Source organism: Mirounga leonina, unplaced genomic scaffold, assembly GCF_011800145.1.
Source record: "Mirounga leonina isolate KUSES-001 unplaced genomic scaffold, KU_Mleo_1.0 Mir_114, whole genome shotgun sequence".
Classification (NCBI taxonomy): Eukaryota; Metazoa; Chordata; class Mammalia; order Carnivora; family Phocidae; genus Mirounga; species Mirounga leonina.
In genome coordinates, this window is record NW_023270265.1 from 28,571,739 (window position 1) to 28,596,413 (window position 24,675).

Below are 24,675 nucleotides of genomic sequence, written 5' to 3' on the forward strand. Positions count from 1 at the left end.
TTTCTCCCCCTGCCTGCCACTCCCCCTGCTTGTGCTCTCTCTGACAAATAAATAAGTAAAATATTTTAAAAACTATAAAATAAAATAATTCCAGACATGAGGCGCCTGGGTGGCTGAGTTGGTTAAGCGGCTGACTCTTGGTTTCAGCTCAGGTTGTGATCTCAGGGTTGTAGGATCGAGCCCCACATAGGGCTCCGTGCTCAGCACAGAGTCTGCTCGAGACTCTCTCACCCTCTCTCACCTCCTCTGCTCCTCCCCCAGCTTGTGGGCACACTCACTCACTCCCACATAGAAATAAACAAATAAATAAAATCTTCAGAAATAAAATAATTCCAGACTTACAGAAAAGTCGGGGAAATAGTACGTTCAATATATTCATCTAGCTTCCCTTAATCAGATCTTACATAACCATAGTACAATGATCAAAACTAAGAAATTAACATTGGTACAATTCTATTAACTAAACTATTAAATTCTATTAATTCTATTCTAAATTAAATTCTATTAACTAAACTACAGATTTTAAAAATCCTTCAAGGAATTTTAAAGCTTTCCTCATTATTCCCTGTTGATTTAATTTAAATAATCGTCACATATATGTACATTTTTTAGATTATCTAGTGCTCTGGTTATGATTTGGATCACATTCAGGTGTGACCTATGGCCTTACCCCTTACTAACTGTATAAACTTGGGCAAGTTATGTAACCTCTGTTCCTCAGTTTCTTTACCTATAAAACAGAGGTAACAATACCTACCCTCAGGGTTCTATGGAGATAAAATGGCATATAATCACTTAGTGATGTGCACACAGTAACTACTCTAGCTGCTATTATCATTAGAGCTAAAAGGACAAATGAAATACTGGATATTCTTGCCTATGAACAAACAGGAAAAACTGTACCAAGACCTAAGTTCTGGCTGAAAATTCCTGGTGATTATATTTGACATATACCAACACAAAGTCCATTGTCCTTGTCCATTTCATTATAAATAGGCTTGTTATTCATTTCCATGATTTGCAAACCTATTTTCCCCTTTCTTACTTACATCTTTGACTACATATTTCTCAAGATTTTCAACTGTCTTTTCCTTAAGGGAGCCCTAGAGGAAGAAAAAAAAAAAGAACAAAATCAGTTTTTTAACAGTTTATAAGAAAAATTATGTCTACTATCAACCCAAATGCATTTAAGTATTTACCAAAATGGAAAAGTAGATAAACTAGAGAGGGCCATGATAAAGCAGCAGATGAGATTTGCTGCGACTCTGCCTCCAAAATGTATTTAAAATATAAAACTATTTTTATTTTAAACTAGAAACCAAAAGGAATTTCATATTTTATTCAGTAAGTTTATAGTAAATGTAATATTAACTAGTTAGTGTTATTAGTCAAGCAGAAGGTATTTGGAAAAAAACAGACAGCCCATAATCATCCTCAAAGAGTAGGGTTAAGTATAATCTTAACACTAAAATCTCTTCTAAGTTTGGGAAATATAAACTGAAATAAAAGCTAGAAGCCAAGCACTATCACTAAGGAAAGATCAGCACTACTTCTGAAAGCAGGACAGCCAAAGACAGGAACACAAATATTTTAGAGAGCTGTCACTAGGGGGCAAATCCATTTTTTATTTTATTTTTTTAAATAGAGGAAAAGTTCTGCTCTATTTGCACTTGAAAAGTAAACGTCAGACCATAAAACACATGCCACAGAGTGAATAGGTGAAGCAGAGGCTCCTAGGTACCTTGTAATGAACCCAGTCGACAGCATCTCTTACATCCTGGAACATACTTCGGTAAGACATGAAGAGGTCCCCATCTTTAAATCCTGTTTCACAGCTATACAAAGATGAAAAGAACATGACAGGGAATCCAAAAGAGGGTAAATAAAATGAACATCAAACACTGCCCCGAGGACCCAAAGATTCCATTATCACATGGATAAACACTGTGGCTAATTAGGAAAATAATTACTCCCTAGTGAAAATCCATTTTGACCACCGGACAATTATAGTGTTCAATGGAATATAGTAATTGTGAACAAATATAAAGTGATAGAATAATATACTGAAGTGGAAGCTAAAAGGTCAGTTCCAAAAATATCATGTTCTTTTATTTATCACTTTTAAGAAACAGGTTCCCATCAAAGAAACATTTAAAACTTAAAATTGGTAATTTAGGTTCTCTTCATCCTGACTTTTCTGACGTTGTCTCTAGGTACAAAGGTTTGGCCTGTTTTCTATTTAGCTTAGTGACTTGGTGCTCCACCAGATTTAGTGCCTTGAAGTAGATAAGGCCTAGAGAGGATAAGAAATTAGCAAACTCTGACACACATGGCTGAACTTCCAGCAGTGGTTATGCAATTCCCCCTAAAAAAGGAGAGGATAACTTGTTCAAGACTTAAACACAATTTTACTTCAGGGAGGATAAACCATATTTACTCCTCAATCAAATCTCGCTGGGCCTGGGAGTAAAACTAAACTTCCACACCTGAATGGCTCCTGGGCAGCTGCTGTGAAATGAGTTGGGGGTTTCAGTGTAATTCTGCTTGGACAGATAATCATCACACAAACCTCCCACTCAGTTGTCACAATCAGCACCTCTGCTGGCCGTCTTCATTCCCAGGAGAAGCCAATCAGAAGTGGTCCCTTCCAAACATGGCTGCAGCACACTGGCAAGGAGAGTGGGAGGTGAGAGCCTGCATGGAGCTGCTGGTGCTGTCCCATCTCTCGGGCTGGCAATGTGGCATCTCTCACTAGCACTAAATTCACTTCAGAAAAGCAGAAAAGACCTACAATGGCCAGTTCTCTAAAACCCTGTACATTAATTTTAAAAAATCAATCGGAAAAAGAAAATTGTACCATATACATACCTGGTATATCTAGGACAATTAGTAAAAAAATCTACAAGGCAGGCCAACAGGTAGGTCTCTGAAAAATGAAGAATAGATATTCATAAGCTGTAAGTGAGATAATTAAACTTATTTCATTATCTCCCTTGAGCCAAAGATAAATGATCATGAAAAGAAGGGAAAGCATCCGTAATAAATAAGCACAGAATGAGTCTACCTGGTAGATTGAATAGTGTGTTCAGAATGTAAAATCTTTCAGTGTCATCTCGTTGAATAAATTTATTTGGATACTGCTCTCTAGTTTCTGGTCTGAAAGAAAAAACTTTAAATTAACTGATATTCAAGAAATGAACATTGTAATAGCTATCAGAAATTTCATCATTTAAAAATTCATTCAAATATGTTGGTGGCTACATTCAAGGAAGGGTTCTAAATATTACACATGAGTAGCTACGAAGATAAACAAGCTCAGGTTCCAGCCCTTAAAAAGTTCTCAGTCTGGTAAGGGAGGTAAGTCACATACACAAACAATTATCACCAGGTTAAAAAAAAATCACAACTGCCTAAAGAGAGGTGCAGAGAGCTATGAGAAAATGGAGGAAGAGGGGACCATTTCAACTAAAGGGGTAGAAAAAAAATGAATGTGGGAGTGAGGAAAGGGAAATCTAGCAAGGATTCATGAAAAAGGGGGCATAGGAGCTGGTCCTTAAAGGCTCGGTAGACCAATTCAAATACTAGTCCAACTGGAGAAGAGTGAGGGGAGCAGACGAAAATAAAGCTAGAAAGATGAATTGAGGCAGATCGTGCTATTGTTATTTTTCATTCAGGGGCAACGGGGTTTTTTTGGATTTTTTTGTTTGTGTTTGGTTGGTTTTTGCCACTGACGGTTTTTAAGCAAAGGGATAAAACCATCAGAGCTGAATTATAAAAATATGCAACTAGTAACAGTTTTAGGATAAAAAGAAGAAAGAAATGTGATTATGTTGCAAAAATGGCTACAAATTCTCCCTATGCATTGTAATGTGTGACTTTGTATTTCCTCTGATTAAGAGGCTCAGTCTATTTCTCCATCCTCAAATACAGGCTTGAGTAGCAGCAACTAGGTATCCAAGCAGAGGCTTGGAAAACACTTGCATATTGGGGCTTGCCTACTCTTGCTGCACTGCACCTCTGAGACTACTGAGTGAATGAGTGACATAACCTGCTGGAAGATAAAAGACTACATACAGAAATGAGGCCAGCCACAGGCTGCCAAATGCCAAACATGTGAGTGAGGCCATGCCAGACCAGCAGAACAACCCCAGAACTGCCCAGATGACTCTCAGAATTTGGAGCTAAATAAAATGGTCACTGTTTTAAGCCACTAAGTTTTGAAGTAATTTATTATGCAGTAAAAGCTAACTGACACAAAGGACTGGGAAATCAGTTAAGTGGTTACTGTAGTCTTCCAGATGAGAGCAGGTAGGGTCTGTCCTAGAGTGGTGGCACAGGAAATTAAAGGGAAGCGTTAATCATGAGAGACTGCCAAGGCCAAGACCAGGCAACTGACTGGCTGTGGCAGATGAGGGACATGAGAGTCAAAGATGATGATGCTCACATGAAGGTGTCCCTGAGAGGGTGGTGGTACCCTTAATAGCAATATGAAAACTGGATAAGACGTAGATCTAAGAGGAATTCTATTTTGGATACATTAAGTTCAAAGTAAACAGATTTTTATAGGCAATTAGTAATAAAGGTCAAGAACTTAAAACAGAGATTCAGACTTCAGAGAGAACTGGGGTCATCTACACACAGGTAACAGATGAAGTCATGAAGACTGTTACAGTAGATGAGGCCACTTGCAGTTCAGAGGAAAAAAAAGAAGACAGAACAGACCCATGGAGGACATTTAGGGTTAAAAGGAAAACCAGCAAAACAGATAAAAGTTGTTAGAGATGCCCAAGAACCCTGGAGAGTGAAATGAAACACTCCAAGAAGAGGAAGGGGATAGAATTAATAAAAATAGTACAGAGAAACCCAAAAGAAGAAAAACTAAAATATAAAAAGGCACAATTCTCAGGGCGCCTGGCTGGTTTAATAGGTGGAGCGTGTGACTCTGGATCTTGGGGTTGTGAGTTTGAGCCCCACACTGGGTGTAGAGCGTGCTTAAAAATAAAATATTTTAAAAATGCACAGTTCTCACAATGAATATACAGAGATTAAGTACTCTAAAGGACATCAAATTTAAAATTCATATCAGAGTAATCTGGGTAAATTCCTACTTGGGTCTGTTAACTACCAATGGCATAGACTCTAGTTAGGAATAGAAAATCATATTAGCTCCTGGTCTTAGTCACCTTCTGAAATAAGAGTTCCCAATAAGGAATAACTACGTAGAATATCTCATTTTCTAGCCTTCTAAGGTTTTCTGTAATGAAGATTAAGGTGGAAGGGAATAGTAATGATGTGCTTTCCTCAGTCAGGTTTAGTAAGATGACACTGTCTCCTTAGATAGACTTTCCTATTCCCTCATTGTTAAAGAGTAATTCTTTTACATAAGGATAGTTAACAGTTATTAGGCAATTAGAACCAAACTGACTTACAAATTTAGTTAGCAATGACATTTTGTTTAAATTAAGAGCCAAATAAGGCTAGGGGCGCCTGGGTAGCTCAGTCGTTGGGCGTCTGCCTTCAGCTCAGGTCATGATCTTGGGGTCCTGGGACTGAGCTCTGCATCGGGCTCCTTGCTCAGCAGGAGTCTGCTTCTCCCTCTCCTACTCCCCCTGCTTGTGTTCCCTCTCTCACTGTGTCTCTCTGTCAAATAAATAAATAAAATCTGAAAAAAAAGGTCAAATCAGGCTAGCATTTATTTAAAATAAAAATTAAGAAGGAAGGAATGCTAGACTTGGAAGTTGGGAGGAAAACAGTAACAGTACAGAATACTGCTAACTTTCTGTGACTTGCAGAATAAAGATTTGATCTCAATATTATCCTACTCTAAAACTTTAAAGGTCTTTGCCATTGTCCAAAAAAGAGGCCCCAACTCACTGGCAAGGCACGTAAGGTTATGCCTGATGTGGCCCTAACCTCCCTTCCAGCCTTGTCCACCAGTACTGCTTCAATAGCTCACTTTCCCTCTCCCTCCATCCTCAATCTCTCGTTTTCCACAGGCTTTTCCTTTTGACTCTTAACCAACTGAGCCACCCAGGCACCCTAAATAAATAAAATCTTAAAAAAAAAAAAGTGTGTTGTCTGAATGATTCTGCATTACCCGTAAATGGCTTATTTTTTAAACACTACTAAATGTACTTCCAAAGGAGCTATTTGGAAACTTTATTGGTTTATTTGAGGAAAGAAAGAAGGTCTGTGGATCCTGAGTTAGTAAATCTAATTGCAGTACTAATTTATAGAACTTCCCTTCCTTTTCTTCTAGAACTACCCCTTCCCCATAACACAAAAACCCCTTTTCAGACATTAATAAATAGAACCTCGGTTTATCTTCATTGGAATTTTGAGTTATGGTACAATATCCACATATAAAATAGCTTAGGTTGCTAGCATTATTTGCAATAGCTTTACATTCTAATCCTGTCTCCTGATATTCATGAATCTTGAACAAACCCCTCCCTCATGAGAGGAACAGTGAAAGAAAGGCAGATATAATCACAGGCCTGCCCAGATGTGTCAAGATGTGTCAAGATGGGGTATTTACTTCACACTGTTCTATGTATACTTGGAAATCTTCAAGCTGGAAAGTCTTATATCAGATGCTTCACTTCCAAATAGGGCATTGCTGTGACCTCAGATTTAAAGGATACTCTGGTACAGTTAGTTTGTGCTTATCACAAAAAGTATTTACCAAAAAGATACTGTCTCTTTAAAAGTTTCAATGTGGACCATGTGGTTTTCACTACTTTGCCTTTGAGAATAACATATAGAAGAGTTATGAGAGACTGACACATAATCTATTTTGGTTTTAAGAGTTGCTCCGTCCCTGGGGCTCCTGGGTGGCTCAGTCGTTAAGCATCTGCCTTCGGCTCAGGTCATGAACCCAGGGTCCTGGGATCGAGTCCCGCATCCTGCTCCGCGGGAAGCCTGCTGCTCCCTCTCCCAGTCCCCCTGCTTGTGTTCCCTCTCTCGCTGTGTCTCTCTCTCTGTCAAATAAATAAATAAAATCTTTAAGAAAAAAAAAAAAAAGAGTTGCTCCATCCCTAATGCAGTGTCAGTAGTAAATTAGGTAGTGACTAGTGGAGAAAATGTACAACTGTAAAGCCACGACGACAAAGTATCAAATTGTGGTATTGTGATTTTTAAAGAAAAAATTGGGATGTTTCACCAAAGCAGTAGACACTAAATTTTATCTGCTGTTTACTAGGGTGGAAAGTCCAAATTAGTGAGAATAGTGGAAATATTCTGATTATTAAAATAAAGCTTACTCTTACTTGTTTTAAATATTATCTCCCTTATTCATTTTTTAACCCATGTTTTTAAAAATTTTAATCACATGACCAAATATCTGAAGCTATTCATTAGATTAAAAAATAATATGTTAGCTATTAAAAATCTTAGCATTTACACTGTTGTAGTTTCAAATTTTTCAAAGCACTTTTATATACATACCTCTTCTGAGCAGCTACCTGAGAACTGTATTAAAAAGGAGAAAATAAAAATCTTAGAATTTCAAATAAGTCAAAGCTACTACAGTTCTTTTTGGGCAAGTTTCAAGATTAGCTTTGTTGGATGCTGTATAATTAGAAACCACTTAATTTACACAAAATACAAATGCTAACTATATTTATAAGTCAGTTTGGGTCCTAACTGCCTGATAAATAATTATTAAGTATCCTTATGCAAAGAATTGCTCTTTAATGATGAGGGAACAGGAAAGTATATTACATCTGGGGAGACAGGTGATCTTCATATTGTTTCACTATAGAAACACTAGAAAGAGGCTAAAGGTTCTATGTACTCACCCTCTTATGAAGTTAAATCCATGTGCACAGACCAAAAGGTTTCCATAGGCATCAACTTTCAAAAGATTTCCATATAGTGTATCAAAAACAAGTCCCCTATGTGAAAATGAAGACATCAACAGTAATATAAAAATAATACAGGCAACAATCTTATGTAGTATTATTACTTAGTCATGATAAACCAGTGCCATCTTATTCAAGCTTTATGACAACTCAAGCATATCCCCAAACAATATAATCCTGGAGGCTGGAGTGAATAAAATCTTAAAAACTAAACCCAGAGCAAATAAAAAGTATTTACTCTGTCTAAATAATCACAACTATTTTCTGTAAGGAGTAAGAGCTTAAACAAGGTATGAACTATAATTCCTCTTAATACAGTGGTTCCATTCTAAAAGAGTCTTTTAATTTCCTTGGACAAATGAGCTGGCTTATATTTTCCTCTAATAGATGCTATATATGGGACATATAATGATGGCATCTCAAATACCATTTTCTTACTCTTAAATCTTCCCTATCAAATCCAAAAATGCAAACTGCCAAGAGGGCTCCTGATGACCAAGTGAAGTGTATTAGTAAAGCAGGTAACTGCTCTCCAAGAGCAAAAGGTAGGAGTATCTGTGATTACTGCCCATCAGTTTTAATCATCTTTCTTCTTTCCCATAAATAGATCTTCAGTAACAATAACTAAGCTCAATTCAAGAAGAGAAAAGATACGGTATACGTGAAAAGTCCATGGTAATTTTACAATCAACATCAACCAAAAAAACAACCAGAAACAAACCAAAGAATCTTTTTTGGTTCTTTTCTTTGAGGGTGGGCATGGTCAGAGATACATTTGGAATTATTAATTTGGGGGATAGAGGGAAGGATTTTAATCCAAAAAAATCTTGAAAAATTACCTGGTAGGGAATGCAGAATCATAAGCAAAGCTGAGCAGTTCCTGAGGGTAGCCAATAGAAACTAATCTCTCCACAGTTAGCTCAAAGCCAAGGGACTCATACTCCGGGGACTTGTACACTGTACAAAGAAGAGGTTCTCATTATAATAACAGTCACTGAAAATAAGGACAAATGAGTGAATTTCTACTCTTTCCCAACTCTTCCCTCTTCCTAAATATGCCATTTTCTTCTCGTCCCTCAAACTCCATGTTTTGTAGTGCCCCAAATAGCCACAGAACTCAACTGTTAGTCTGTGGAAACAGGAGCAAGAGCAACAAGAATTATCAGACATTTCAGAATAATTCTTTCATTTCTAGGAAAACTTAACATTTTTCCCTTTATCTGTTCTTTCATGCCCACAATCTCAAGGCAGAAAAAGGAACTATGCACAGCTGTGATATTAACCAGGTAGAGAGGTCTATATATGTTGAAGGCTTCACTGATGTGTACAATTGGTGTAGGAATCCTTCAAAATGAGCTTTTAAAAAAAAACCAATTTTTACAATCCCTATTTGGCTTGGTAGTTGGTTTATACTCCTTCTCCAATCAGCATATAATTCTATTTATCAGGATTAACTTGTTTTCTTATCAGCACTAACAATAATATAAAGCCATCAAATTTGCATTTTAAGTTATTGCTGCAATATCAACCATAAAAAAACATGTCTGGGACAATTAGGAAAATCTGGATGTGTACCGGGAATTAGATATTAAAGAATTATGACTGGGGGTAGGGAGAGGGAGAATTGGAGGAAGGTGATCAAAAGGTACAAACTTCAGTTATAAGATAAATAAGTACTAGGGATGTAATGGACAATATGAGGACTTTAGCTAACACCACTCAGGAATGTTAAGAGAGTAAATCCTAAGAGTTCTCATCACAAGGAGAAAAAAAATTTTTTTCCCTTTATTCTTTCTTTTCTTTTTATTTTACGTATATCAAAAGATGGATGTTAGCCGAAGCTATTATGGTAATCATTTTCCAATATATGTAAATCAAACCACCATGCTGTATGCCTTATTTTTTTGTATGCCTTAAACTTATACAGTGATATATGTCAATTATTTCTGAATAAAACTGGAAATACACATTTAAAAAAGAATTAGGACTCATTTTATGAGATGTGATTATAGAAGGATGGGTATATGCAAGTGTATGTATAAAATATATATATCCTTACCTACCAAAAAAGCCTACTGAGTTTGTTACAGGTGAAATAAAATGGATTTTTTAATATGGGGGTTTCTTTCTACTATTATGTATCTTTGAAATATTCTGTAATAAAAAAACTTTTTAGAATCATCACTGCAGTTCAGCATAAAGAAAATGTTGCTCCTTTAAATAGGTTTCCTCCAAATGCAATATTTAGGTAAGCATCTTTCATTCAGTCTCTAGGAGTGGGTGAGCTGTATTAAAAAGACAAATAAAAAATAAAAAGACCTTCAATCTTGCTAAATGCCAAATGAGGCAAAAAAAATCTATTCATTTTTATCTCACAATAATGCAGTTGTTGTTGTTGTTATTATATTACTGTTCTTCTATCCACAATTAATAGTCTATGGCTCAAACTGATTTTTCACTGCAATTAGTCTGCCAACCCAAATTAGTGCTAATATGTTAATGAGTACTATTCAACTTTTCCTTGCCAAAAGCCATCTTTTAGAATATTTCTGGAACTACATAAAAGAAACCAATAATACTGGTCACCTCCACAGAAGGGACCTGAGTAGCTAAGAGATGGGGAAGGAAGTATACTTTCGTGTATCTTCTGTACTTTTACAACTTGTAACATATTAATGTATATATCTGTTATTTTTAAATTAAGTTGTAATGTTAAAAAAGCAGGGTGAGCTTTCAGAATCTTTTAATAAATATTTGTCGTATTTAAAAAGCCTAAAATTTTTAAGGCCCTTTAGGAGAATGAGGCGCTTGAGTCTCATCTCCTCAGAACAACGCCAAAAGTAGCTGTCATTTCTTTGTCATCTCAGGGGTAAAAATAATCTAATGCTAATGCTACACTAATATTCTCAAAACCAGCTATATATTTTCTCTGTTCAATTCCATACCCATCATCACCCTCTCCCACCAAAAAAAAAAACCCCAAACAAACAAACAAAAAAACCCCTTTTGGAATCCAAGAGTGTGGAATTCTTAAATCTAAATGATGTACACTGTGGTAAAGGAAGTGCTTGTATGTTCATACATACTAAAAGAATAAGAGCTGGTGTATTATAATAAAACCAGGAAAGTAGTATTGACTGGTGTTGATCTGAATTATTCTGAGAATATAAAATAATCTCTCTCACCCAACACTGTGCTTCCACTTCAACTGAGAGTAAATCTCTTTTAACAAAATTTCCATAAAACAAAAACTTTCTCAATCCTAACAAAGACCCACTTATTTCAAACAATATTTAATGAAATAAAATTCCAGTATAGTTAAACAGTTTGGATAATCCACTGACATTCATTCTTACAGGATTTGGCCCATACAAAATATTCTCAATTATTAATTTTTTTCAGAAGAATAATTTGCTGGATACACCTTAAGAATGGGAGTAAAAAAACCCAAACAAACCTTAATCAGCCCCACCCAAGCTCACCCCTAAATGAGCCATTTTCCCTAGTTAGAGATCAGGTAATTACAGTGATGGAGTAATGGTGATTAAAACCTGTGTTTTTGAGAAATTTTGGATTGAACCCCAAATCTAATCCCCATTTTGCCAGCACAAACCCTAAAACAGCAGAAAATAAAACACTATACACTTGCCACATTTATCTTTATTCCAGGACAGAACTTCCCAAGTGTTCAACTGAAGTGACTTTCTAAATTCCACCTACAGAAATAAATACTTTAAATTTCTTTTTACCCAAAGAGTTTAGGGTACTTTCTAAAAATACAATGTATTTTCCCCATTTGCTGACCTGAAGTTACATAGCAAGTACAAATGTAAACTTAAACCAGAATTTAGGGCTCCCTGAGTCTCATCCAAAGCTCTTTGTGGAGGGATATACTACCACTGTTAAAAATGAATGTCTAGATTACATAGGCCACCAAAACTTAAGCCTAGGTGTGGAAACACACTACCCTCCCTCCAGTTTCTTTCACCTAGTCCAAAATAAACTGCTCTAGTCACAGGTGGGAATGGATTTAGCAAAGAGAGCTCAAGTTCCACTTTGACAACACGATCTATTTCACTAAGCTCTATATTAATCAGTTAGACCTACAAGCTATTGACATTTTCTCATAAGCTTCCCGGATAATCATTTCAGTAACACGCATTCCCAGGTCATTAAGTCATCCGCTAGAGCACTATACAGTACAAGCAGGGCTGGAGAAGCAGAACCGTAGCTGCACAGATCACAAGTTTAGATGTTTTGTTCTAAGTGTCTCTTGGGAATAAACTGAATAGTCACACTTTGTTCTGACCTGGTAGCAAAAATGACTAGTCCCAAAGCCTACAAAGATCACCATTCCTTGAAAAATAAATAAATAAAAGCAAAATTCCTTTTTTTAATTACCAGGCCCTTCAAAGTCAGCCTTGATACCTGTGGGGAACCATATGCATCACCTCCGACTGTATGGCTCTAGGCCTCTCCACAGCTGCAAAGGCTCTAATTTCAATTTCTCTTGCAAAACTGGCAAGTAAATGATAACTTCAAGCTCAATTCTTACAACTGACTTTCCAAAACACAGCCAAAATAGGTTCAGAGTAAGCATAACCTCACACATTCACTGCTTATTTCTTCTTCAAAAAAGTCCTCAGGCCTAACCTAATTTACCCAATGTTCAAAGACAAAGGAAGAAGTTATTTCAGGGGCCAGAGTCCAAAAAAGAGGAGTGCTTCAGCCACCAGAGCAGTACACGGTGTTCTCGGGTTACGTAACTAGACTATAAAGAGAACCACCAAAGCTTTGAAAGCTGAAGCTACTGAGAGCACTTAAAGATATTCTTTACTCCATAATCTGTAAGGAAAACAGTTCTCCAAAAAATATCAACTATGTGTTGTGGGGATGAAAGTTACAGGCTCTGTTTTGAGAAATGTTGTGCATACAAGATAGAACCTATGTTAGAGGAGACCGTCTCTGAAATGAGCCAGAATCTTTCTGCAGGGAAGTCTAAAATTCTCATGCACTTGTTACCTTTGCCACCAAGACACACTGTGTATAGTAGTTTATAGATTTTAGAAAAAGGAAGGGCAAACCTCTACAGAGGTTCCAGCCTAGCAGAGTGTTGCTGCCAAAATGAGAACTCACATGAGGCAGATGCAGATGCAGAGTGTCACTCCAGTCTTGAAGGAGTTACACTGGCTCTCCTGTTAAAAAACAAAACAAAGCAACAAAACAAAACAAAAACAAAAACAAAAACTGGTTTTAAAACTGTTGCGATGGGCTGGAACAGAGAGACACCATTTGGATATTGGTATTTACAGGAGTTACTGCCCTCCTATTTAGAAGCCTCTGACCATCACTAAAATTCGTCTAAATGGCCATAACAAAACAAGGGTATTGAAGATAAGCCTAAGTGTTGTGCATTATTTAAATATTCTGACACCCTGAGCCTGGAATACAAGCCAAGTCTGATCCTGAAATATTAAGTTAAAAGATAAACAGAAAAATAAATTTATTTTGTCTTAGTTTATTTTCTCTAGCACATTTCAGGTTTATATGACAGAAACTGAATGTAGCTGGTAAACAATATTTAAAATTGAACTACAGTAAGTGAAACAGGCTAAATAAGGATACGAGAATAAACCAGAGCAGTCTCATCTTGCTGTTAAGCACCCATGTTCCTAACTACCTAATTTTCTACCCTTCCAACACCTAAATTTGTCATCTTGTTACAGACAAGAACCAACTTCACGCTGCTAAAAATCTAACCAGATGTCTAAATGTGGAATAGAAGCAAAACTTTATTTTGATTCTATCAGTGGTATTTGCCCTCAGTAAGCAGGGTCTTACTATTATAGTCAGAGAAACTACCTAGTCTAGTAAAATAACTGACTTGAAGATACATATAAGGTATTGACACTTTTAAGATATGCACTATGTTTAACTTTATAGGGAGTCATTTTCCCTAGAGACATTTAGGTTTTTAAAAACATATGGTTTGACTCCTCAAACTTTTTTGTGAAAGATGGCATTAAATAAAAGAGCAAAAATGATCAAATATAATATCTAAAAGTCCTAAAACATTACAACTAGGAAAAACCACCACCACCAATCATTATGAAAAACAAATATCCAACCCAACCACCCAAGAATAGCTTGTTTTTATGCTGTGAATGTGATTAACATCAACCTTCTCTATTTAGGTTATGCAATGTTGGTTCTCTGAGACTAGAACCAGAAAAGGCAAACTGATTCACATTTTCATTAAGGAGATTTTATTTATTTATTTATTTATTTATTTAAAGATTTTATTTATTTATTTGACAGAGAGAGACACAGCGAGAGAGGGAACACAAGCAGGGGGAGTGGGAGAGGGAGAAGCAGGCTCCCCGCAGAGCAGGGAGCCCGATGCGGGACTCGATCCCAGGACCCTGGGATCATGACCTGAGCCGAAGGCAGACACTTAACGACTGAGCCACCCAGGCGCCCTTCATTAAGGAGATTTTAAATAAAACTTTACAATTCTCATATAAGCAGCAGAGGACTTTTCCCACTTTTCAAAACTATTTGAAAACCCTAACACAATAACACATAGTAAAAACTTCTATCTCTAATCCAAGAGATCACAAATGATCCTAAAAAGATATTGAGGATTTCTAAAAATGATCTTAATTTTAATTTACTTAAAATACAAAAGCTAGATGCCATGCAACACTTTTAGTAATATAAAATAAAACCAACTCCCAAATAGTTTAAGAATGTAAATAAATAAATAAGGGGAATTTGGAAGACTGCCAATTTCAGTTCACTGCAAAAGCAAAATTAAATGGTAAGCAAGAGATTTGTTTAAAAAATTATTACTATTTTAAAATAAAATGAAAAAACATACAATGTTATATTAGTGTCAGGTGCACAACAGATATATTACGCAGTGCTCACCATGATACATGTAGTTTCCATTCAGAAAGTACGGTTTTCGATTCAAAACAGAAAAACTGAAAATTTGAGACAACTTTAAAAATCCTCCTTAACCAAAGGAGCTGCCTGTAATTTTAAAATTCAAACAGCTATTATGTAATTTTTTTCACCAAAATAAGAACAGATCATCACACTCAAATGCTTTTACTAAAACAAAAGCGCCTGTACTAAAGTTACAGTAAAGTAACAAACACTTGGATGCCTACTGTGTACCAGCTACTAGATGCTAAGAACAAAAAACAACCATGGTCAGTGGCTTGAAGGAGCTCAAAGGGTACTACAGGGATATACAATTAGATATTTATAATAAATTTTAGAGGATCAATTCCATAATGTGACTAGAGAGGTACAGAGGAACAGAAAAAGGGCCAATTAACCCAGCCCAGGAAATCTTCTTAAAAACTATGTATGATTTATTCAACCTTAAACAGATAGTTCATTTTTATAGCCAATATCTCAAGGTACTTTAAAGTTCACCAGACAGACTTTCTGAGATTCAGATTCAGGTAATATGTTCCAAACATCTCTATCAGTGTCCAATTATTATGCAAAATGGGCTAAGCATTGGTGCATGTCTTACCTAAAGGGGGAAGTAGCTACTTAGCTACTCATACTCAGCTACCCTATGGGAACTAGAGCCAAATGTTGCCAATTGTGTGGTAACAGCCAGCCTAAATTTTTACTTCTAGCTCTCAATTTTTTTTAATTAATTAATTTATTTTTTATTCTTATGTTAATCCCCATACATTACATCATTAGTTTTAGATGAAGTGTTCCATGATTCATTGTTTGTGCATAACACCCAGTGCTCCATGCACAATGTGCCCTCAATACCCACCACCAGGCCAACCCATCCTCCCACCCCCCTCCCCTCTAGAACCCTGTTTGTTTTTCAGAGTCCATCGTCTCTCACGGTTCGTCTACCCCTCCGATTTCCCCCCGCTTCATTCTTCCCCTCCCGCTACCTTCTTCTTCTTCTTTTTTTTTCTTAACATATATTGCATTATTTGTTTCAGAGGTACAGATCTGAGATTCAACAGTCTTGCACAATTCACAGCACTTACCAGAGCACATACCCTCCCCAGTGTCTATCACCCAGTCACCCCATCCCTCCCACCCCACCCCCCACTCCAGCAACCCTCAGTTTGTTTCCTGCGATTAAGAATTCCTCATATCAGTGAGATCATATGATACATGTCTTTCTCTGTTTGACTTATTTCACTCAACATAATACCCTCCAGTTCCATCCACGTCGTTGCAAATGGCAAGATCTCATTCCTTTTGATGGCTGCATAATATTCCATTGTATACATATACCACATCTTCTTTATCCATTCATCTGTCGATGGACATCTTGGCTCTTTCCACAGTTTGGCTATTGTGGACATTGCTGCTATAAACATCGGGGTGCACGTACCCCTTCGGATCCCTACTTTTGTATCTTTGGGGTAAATACCCAGTAGTCTAGCTCTCAATTTTTAACTCAATTTTAAAAACCAACAAACTCTATTTGAGCCAACTATCGTCTGTGGTCTGAACTGGGTCCGTGGGCCACCAGTGTGCAAAGTCTAGCGTAGACTTTAGGTCATATACTTCCACATAAGTTTTCCCACCTAATTAAAATGTTTTGACTATCCTCCTCAGAGTCTCAAAGTAAACAGAATTTACGTACTTACTGAATTGTTAATCCAGATGGAAGTAAATTAATTCTTCAATAACCACAGAGTATCCTAGATAATCCTGTTATTCTATTCATCTCAAAGAAAAATTGAGAAGGTGGATAAAAAAAAACTTAGGAAATAAAGGAATCTTTATGCACTTAATGTGGTCCCCTACCACAGTGCCATAACAATTAGGACAGAACAACTGTAATTACCTGAATTTGATTCCTTTGTATGACTGTCAAACCAAACAAATGTTCCCAAAGATTGAAAGAATAAGAATCACCTCATGATCTGCCTAGGTAACCCCCACTATTAGAGTTCCCTGACCTAGCAGGATTTTATACACAGGGTTTAACCTTAAATCTTCATTATACAGCTTGACTCCAGGATAAAGCAAACATTCAGAGAATGTATATGCAGAAAAAAGATGATGGATCAAAAGTAATTATTATGTTACTCTTTTTAAATTAAAAAAAATTTTTTAAAGATTTATTATTTGAGAGAGAGAAAGGGTGCCCGTGCACAAACAGGGGGAGGGGCAGAGGGAGAGAGAATCTCCAGCAGACTCCATGCTGAGCCCATTGTGGGGCTCAATCTCACCACCCTGAGATCAAGACCTGAGCCATAATCAAGAGTTGGATCTTAACCGACTGAGTCACCCAGGCGCCCCTTAAATTTTTAAAAAATTTTAATTCCAATGTAGTTGATGTTAAGACTTTTTTTTTTTTTAAGATTTTTATTTATTTATTTGACAGAGAGAGACACAGGTAGAGAGGGAACACAAGCAGGGGGAGTGGGAGAGGGAGAAGCAGGCTTCCCACAGAGCAGGGAGCCCGATGCGGGGCTCGATCCCAGGACCCTGGGATGATGACCTGAGCCAAAGGCAAATGCTTAACGACTGAGCCACCCAGGTACCCCTGATGTTAAGACTTTTTTTTTTTTTTTAAAGATTTATTTATTTATTTGAGAGAGCGAGAATGAGAGAGAGTACATGAGAGGGGGGAGGGTCAGAGGGAGAAGCAGGCTCCTCGCTGAGCAGGGAGCCCGATGCGGGACTCGATCCCGGGATTCCAGGATCATGACCTGAGCCGAAGGCAGTCGCTTAACCAACTGAGCCACCCAGGTGTCCCTGGGTGATCTTTTAACTACTGCTTAAATATCCTTCCCACTTAGAGGGCAATGCCATACTAGAACTGTCTTTTATCAGCAGTTATAATAAGAGCCTTCCAAATTAAGTATTGCTCAGAAATTTTTTAACTATATTAATGCTGTCAATTTTACAGTCTTTTTTTTTTTAAGATTTTATTTATTTGAGAGAGAGTTAGGGAGAGACAGCACAACCAGGGGGGTAGAAAGAGCACAAGCGGGGGGTGGAGAGAGGGAGAAGCAGGCTCCTCACTGAGCAGGGAGCCCAATGTGGGGCTCCATCCTAAGACCCCGGGATCATGACCTAAGCCGAAGGCAGACACTTAACCGACTGAGTCACCCAGGTGCCCCAATCTTACAGTCTTGATGAGAAAATCGTTCTGCCAAAAGCACTGCTCTTTTGGTATGAAAGTACTGATTAGTATTATCATATATTAATACTCGTAGGAAATCAAAGTTAACACGTAAGGTGATATGTTGGGCCAAAGAAAACAAGAGTGTAAACATGGGAGAAGAATTTTAAACTGGGCATGCCATCAACAATAGCTTTAAAAAAAATAGCTTAGTTCAGTTAAACAAAACAAACTAATAAAGAAGGCAAAGTATTTTTACCTAAGGCTCAGTAAATTTATTCCAAAATAACTTCTAAGTTCTCTCTCTCTAAAAGACAACTACACCAAAACAGAACAAACAAAAAAACAATTGTGAAATGAAAATAATCAAGCTACATTATGAGATGTGACATAAAATAATGCCTTTTATTTTCCCCACCCCCTCCCCAAATAATGTCTTTTAAAAGCAAACATAACAGAACTTACTCATCCAACTGAGCTTTCTCCCATTCAAAATAATCACTCCCCAAGTCAATATATATTTATTCCAATAATGCAAACATTACTCAGAACAAGTTTAAAATTCTTTCAAAATTACTTTCAGAGTCTATAGCACATTTTTCTAGATATCCTCCCTGGTAGCACATTTTTCGTGAACAGATGATGAATTTAATTTAAAGGGAAGAAAAACAAGGCACCTGGCTCACTCAGTCCGTAGAGCATGCAATTCTTAATCTTAGGGTTGTGAGTTCGAATCCCACACTGAGCATGGAGCCTACTTAAAAAAACAAACAAACAAAAATCATTCCAAAATAAAGGGGGGGAAAAGTTATTCAGAACAACGAGTTAATAAAAGGGCAAATCAAAGTGGATTAAAAAACAGGTGACTACTTAATGAAGCAGGTTTTCTTGTCTTTATAAACTGGTTATGAAAACAATTCCAAAAGAATTCCTAAAATGTCCAAGAAATGACAGCAAAAGGGCACCTGGCTAGCTCAGTCGGTACAGCATGAGAACTCTTGATCTCAGGGTTGTGAGTTCAAGTCCCACGCTAGGTGTAAAGATTACTTAAAAATAAAATCTTAAAAAAGAAAGAAAGAAGAGAAAGAGAAATGACAGCAATACTGGAGTAAGTTTTCCCTAATAAGGTGACTTTATGAAGGATATCTATTTGGAAGCATATTTTATTACAGGCTTTCTTTTATAAATAGTCTCTTGACCCATGTTATATGTGTTTAATTTTGCAAGGCACCTCAAATCCCTTTTGGAGATTTACATAAAAGTATATTTTATTGCTTTACAGTCAATACTATAAATAAAGAACCCTCCAGTTACGCAAACCCATTCAATCATAGGCTCTATAGAGTTCAGCTTATTCTGAATGGATCCTTGATACTAATCACTGATTGTACTCTAGTACTAAATTATCAATTTTCATCTTCACAATTCTTCTTTCTGAGTTGAGGACAAACATAGTGGAACTTACTCATCGAAATGAGCCTTCTCCCATTCAAAATAATCACTCCCTGAGGCATTATGCCTTGCACAATACATACTGGTTAGATTTTTATTTTGTTTGTGGGTGTTTTGTCATTTATTTTTATTAATAATTTTATCAACCACAATCCTAGTTTTTTCTTTTTGGAAAGGGATCATTTGTTTTGGGAGGTGTTTCTTCTTTTTATCGATTACCCTAGTTTCTCTGTTCAAACACTCAACTTATCCCCTTACTCTATTGTTTCAGAAAAACAAACAAAAACCCAGTTTAAAAGTCCCTTTAGAAAAAAAAAAGATCACTAAGAGGGATAATGAACACATTTACTTATCAAATGACAATTATTTTTATATTCTTTTAATCTTCTACTTCATACATTTGATCCATTCACAAAGTGATAAATCCCCCAAGAATAAGTCAGAGGATATAAACAGGTTAATAATTTTCAATGACTTAGAGGTGCTCATTCCCTAACACAAAAATCTCTTGTATAGAGACAATCTGGGAGAATGTAGAGTAAGGTAATGTACAAGTTCTACTACATTTTTCTAGAAGGATGCCCTGAGTACTCTCTCATAATGTGGGACAATGAGAATTTCTCTGGCTTTTCTGAGATAGGTTATCTTCCTTAGTTTATACCAAAAACTTTTCAGGAAACTTTAACAGACACTGTTGTCACACTAAGAACTTCAACAGATATATCCAGTTTATACACTAGCCACAGTTAAGTTCCATTCAGCTAATGTTCCATATTAAATTAATTCATTACTGTTACAAGGAGCCTCAACTTTCTTTAAAAAGAAATGCTGAAGCACAACACAAACGTTTACATTGTCATATATTTTATTTTTAAGAAGTGCCATCTGGTGCATATATGGTCAAATGATTTTTTACAAGGATGCCAAGACCATTCAGGGAGACCATTCTCAACACCACTGGCAAGACTGGATATCCACATGCAAGAGAATGAAGCTGGATCCTTACCTTACCCCACATATAAAAATTAACTCAAAATGGACCAAAGATCTAAACATAAGGGCTAAAACTATAAAACTCTTAGAAGAAAACGTAGGAGAAAATCTTTGTTATATTGGTTTTGATAATGATTTCTTGCAACAGCAAAATCACAGCCAACGAGAAAAAATAGATGGATTGGACTTCATAAAAATTAAAAACTTTTCTGCATCGGGGCGCCTGAGTGGCTCAGTCATTAAGCGTCTGCCTTCGGCTCAGGTCATGATCCCAGGGTTCTGGGATCGAGCCCCGCATCGGGCTCCCTGCTCTACAGGAAGCCTGCTTCTCCCTCTCCCATTCCCCCTGCTTGTGTTCCCTCTCTCGCTGTGTCTCTCCCTGTCAAATAAATAAATAAAATCTTTAAAAAAAAAAAAATTTTCTGCATCAAAAGACACTATCAAGAATGAAAAGGCAACCCACAGAATGATAAACAATATCTGCAAGTTATATATTTGATAAGAGATTAATATCCAAAATATTTAAAGAGCTCCTATAATTCAACAAACCAAACAATCCAATTAAGAAATGGACAAAGGACTAAGATAGACATTTCTCCAAATAAGATATACCACACAAATGGCTACTAAGCATATGAAGGTGCTCAACATCACCAGCCACGAGGGAAATGTAAATCAAAAGCACAATGAGATACAACCTCACACCGATTAAAATGACTATTATCAAAACAACAACAAAAATCTGAAAATAACAAGTGTTGTCAAGGATGTGGACAAATTGGAACCCTCATGCACTGCTAGTGGAAATGTAAAATGGTACAGCCACGATGGAAAACAGTTCAGGTTTTCTAAAAAAGTTAAACATATAATTACTATATGATTCACCAGTTCCATTCCAGGGTAAATACCCAGAAGAAATGAAAACAAAGACTCAAACAGATACTTGAATACCAATGTTCCCAGCAGCATTATTCAAAATAGCCAAAAGGTGGAAGCAACCCAAATATCCACAGATGGATGACATATACAAAATGTCATATGTACATATAACAGAATATTATTCAGCCTTAGTAAGGATTAAAATTCTGATACATGCTAGAACATGGACGAAACTTCAAACATTATACTAAGAGATATAAGCCAGAACCAAAAGGACAAATATTATGATTCCACTCATATGAAATATCTAGAATAGGTAAATTCACAGAAAAAAGTAAATTAGAAGTTATAGGGGCTGAGGTGAAGAGGTGATGGGAAGTTATTGCTGAATGGGTACAGTTTCTGTTTGGGATGATGAAAAAGTTGTGGAAATGGATAGTGGTGAGGGTTGCACAACATTGTCGATGTACTTAATGCCACTAATTATACATTTAAAATAAATAAAACAGTAAATTTTATGTATATTTACCACAATTTTAAAAAGGGAGGGGAAAAGATACTCTACCTGGTTTGAGAGGTCTTCGGTGACAGCATAATAATAATATACAATATATAATACTTCTTACTTTAGATTGTGTTTTCTCCTTTAAATGCTGTTAATGCCAGTAAGTTTCGTGAACATATACAATAGCTGACAGAAACATGATCCGAGTGCCCTGGACTTTCGTCCAAGTAAATACACCATGCAAAAAAGCATTCATTTAAATCTCGAGTTGACTCAATTCCAAAAACAGTAAAACAAGACCATCCAATGCATCTACTATGCATGACAGGATAAGATGACAGATCAAAGGTCCCGAGATACTCCTGCTAGTAGCAAGATAATCCTCTGATTTAGCAAGAACTAGTTTCTCTTAATTTCTTCCCTGGTACTATTTTAATAACTTTATTCTGTCTTCTCTCTCCACTTTAAGTTTATTAATGCAAAATGCTTAGGTTTGAGATAACTGGATTTCATCCCTGGTGGCTAGTGATATGGCCTGGAAGGAGAGGAGGGCAGAAAAATTCAAAAGGGGAGTCTAACATATATTTTCAATTCCTCCCAAGATTTAAAAAAAAACGTACAACTTTATAATTCTAACAACATCTGGAATAGAGTATTTACACAGTACTCTTGAGGCTTTATTCCCCTATGATTACGTCTAAAAAATAAACAAAAGAAAAACTGTGTTAAACTTTCTGTATTCTAAGGATAAGGATTATATTCAAATGCAAGACAAAGATGCATTTGCCCTAGAGAGGATTTCAATTTTTGAAAAAAACAAACAAAAAAACAACAAAGGATAATTTTGCTTATTTATGAGCTTTTTCTCTTGATTTCTCATTGAGAGGTTAACAAATAATTTCTGATCCTGTAACAGCTAGGAGAAGCGTAAGATTGGTCTGCATTCCAGCTATGATTCTTCAGTCAGTTGCTAGCTATGTACAAGTTTTTTTACCTCTTGACTTGGTGAACTATTTGTAAAATGGAGGTAGTAATCTCCACCTCAGTGGGCTACTGTGAGGATTAAATGGTACACTGTACATAAATACATTTTCTAGCACATATAGTACATGCTTAATAAATGTTCTTTTCCTCCTGACAATTTCTCAGAAAAATGAGAAGGACTGGACACTGACCATGACACCCACTGGTATTACTTGGTAACAGAAATAAGGAACTGATTGTTGGACTTACCAAAATGGCTCAGAACCTTAAAGGTGTTAAAGCCAGAAAAAAATTGGAATGTGTCTCTTTCTGGATCTTTGAGCTCAAGAGGGGGCAATAAAAAGAAAGAAAAAGGCAGGCATGATTGAAAAAAGAAAAGTCAAGGTGATTTAAATGAACCAAGTCATAGGGGCACCTGGCTGGCTCAGTCGTTAGAGCATGTGATCTCAGGATTGTGAGTCTGAGCCCCACATTGGGTGTAGAGCTTACAAAACAAAACAATAAATGAACCAATTTAGAAATAATACATTTTCGGGCGCCTGGGTGGCTCAGTTGGTTAAGCGACTGCCTTCGGCTCAGGTCATGATCCTGGAGTCCCGGGATCGAGTCCCGCATCGGGCTCCCTGCTCGGCCGGGGGGTCTGCTTCTCCCTCTGACCCTCTTCCCTCTTGTGCTGTCTCTCATTCTCTCTCTCAAATAAATAAATAGAATCTTTAAAAAAAAAAAAAAGAAAGAAAGAAAGAAATAATACATTTTCATAATCCTAAACCAAGAGTCACTCTATATCTGTGAAGGGCATTAAGTAAATATTAACAAACCCTCTCCCCACCCTACTCTCCCTTGGGGTAAAGACTTCTGAAAATTTAACAATTATACATATATAATTTTGATGTTAATTCCATGGAACTTACTGCATGTTTAAGTCTTTCATGCAACCGCAAAGGTCAACTACTTTTCACTTAAAAGAGTTCTTTATGGTTTCAAAAAAATAGTTCCCCTTGCACTTATTAGAAGCTTATCAGTGATACCATTGTCATAAAGAAAAAATTTTAAATTTATATAAGGACCATTTCTCAGAAATCCATTCCGTCACCATGATCCTGTTGAGAAATAACCCTTCACTAAAAACAGTAATTTCTATGGAAACATAATCTGATGCCAAATACCTTGACATTAAAAATCTATTCAGAAAAGAAGTTCAACTTTCTATTAAGTTCATGATCATCTGCAATACTTAAAAAAGAAAATTCAAAAACAAAAGAGTGATGAAAGATTCCACTGCCATCTGTCCAGCATTCCAGGTTTTTCTACAATATACAGGAACATAAATGAGTTTAAGGTTGACATTTTTTTCCTTATTCCTTGGATTTTCCCTTAACAACTCCAGTCCAGTATATCACTACTTGGTATCACCAGTTACAGCAAGAGAACTACTTTCATTGCATTCATCATTTTATATACATTATTTCATTTAAACCTTATACCAGTAGTTTATTGCCCACCCCACCACCCCCTGACATACATACCCTTTTTTTTATTATTATTAAATGAAGAAACTGAGACTCAGAGAGGTTAAGCAACATGCTGGTAGCCAAGAGCTAGTACCAGGTAGAGCTGGGATCCAAACCAAGGTCAATCACACTCAGAGGGTTCTGCTTTTTCTACAGCCTCACAGCCTCTAAGGTAAAGATAAAAATAAGACTGGGCCTAAAAAACTCAGAGTGTATGGGACTTAACCTTCAAAACAGAAATAGATTATTCTGGCTTTTTTCCTCTTAACTCACGTTTTACATCCAGATTACTCTTAGCAGCTATTGGCTAACATTTGCTTGTTAAAGAAACCACATTTTGAAGATTAGCAGTCTGTC

At 36.6% G+C, this 24,675-nt stretch overlaps 1 protein-coding gene across 7 annotated transcripts in view; it reads right to left on the bottom strand.

The window, feature by feature from the left end:
* The window catches only part of NT5C2 (5'-nucleotidase, cytosolic II), a 93,242-nt gene that overhangs the window by 11,672 nt on the left and 56,895 nt on the right, over positions 1–24,675 (bottom strand). For 4 of the 7 annotated variants that reach the window (XM_035028316.1, XM_035028306.1, XM_035028332.1 and 1 more), the window contains 7 exons: positions 8,702–8,819; positions 7,800–7,895; positions 7,447–7,470; positions 3,065–3,156; positions 2,869–2,926; positions 1,742–1,835; positions 1,050–1,103 (listed from right to left, as the gene is read on the bottom strand). In XM_035028316.1, the coding sequence (XP_034884207.1) occupies positions 1,050–1,103; positions 1,742–1,835; positions 2,869–2,926; positions 3,065–3,156; positions 7,447–7,470; positions 7,800–7,895; positions 8,702–8,819 (536 nt within the window). Of the gene's footprint in view, positions 1–1,049; positions 1,104–1,741; positions 1,836–2,569; positions 2,672–2,868; positions 2,927–3,064; positions 3,157–6,784; positions 6,915–7,446; positions 7,471–7,799; positions 7,896–8,701; positions 8,820–24,675 lie in introns of those variants that run through there. The other 3 variants (XM_035028323.1, XM_035028349.1, XM_035028358.1) reach the window with 3 other exon arrangements.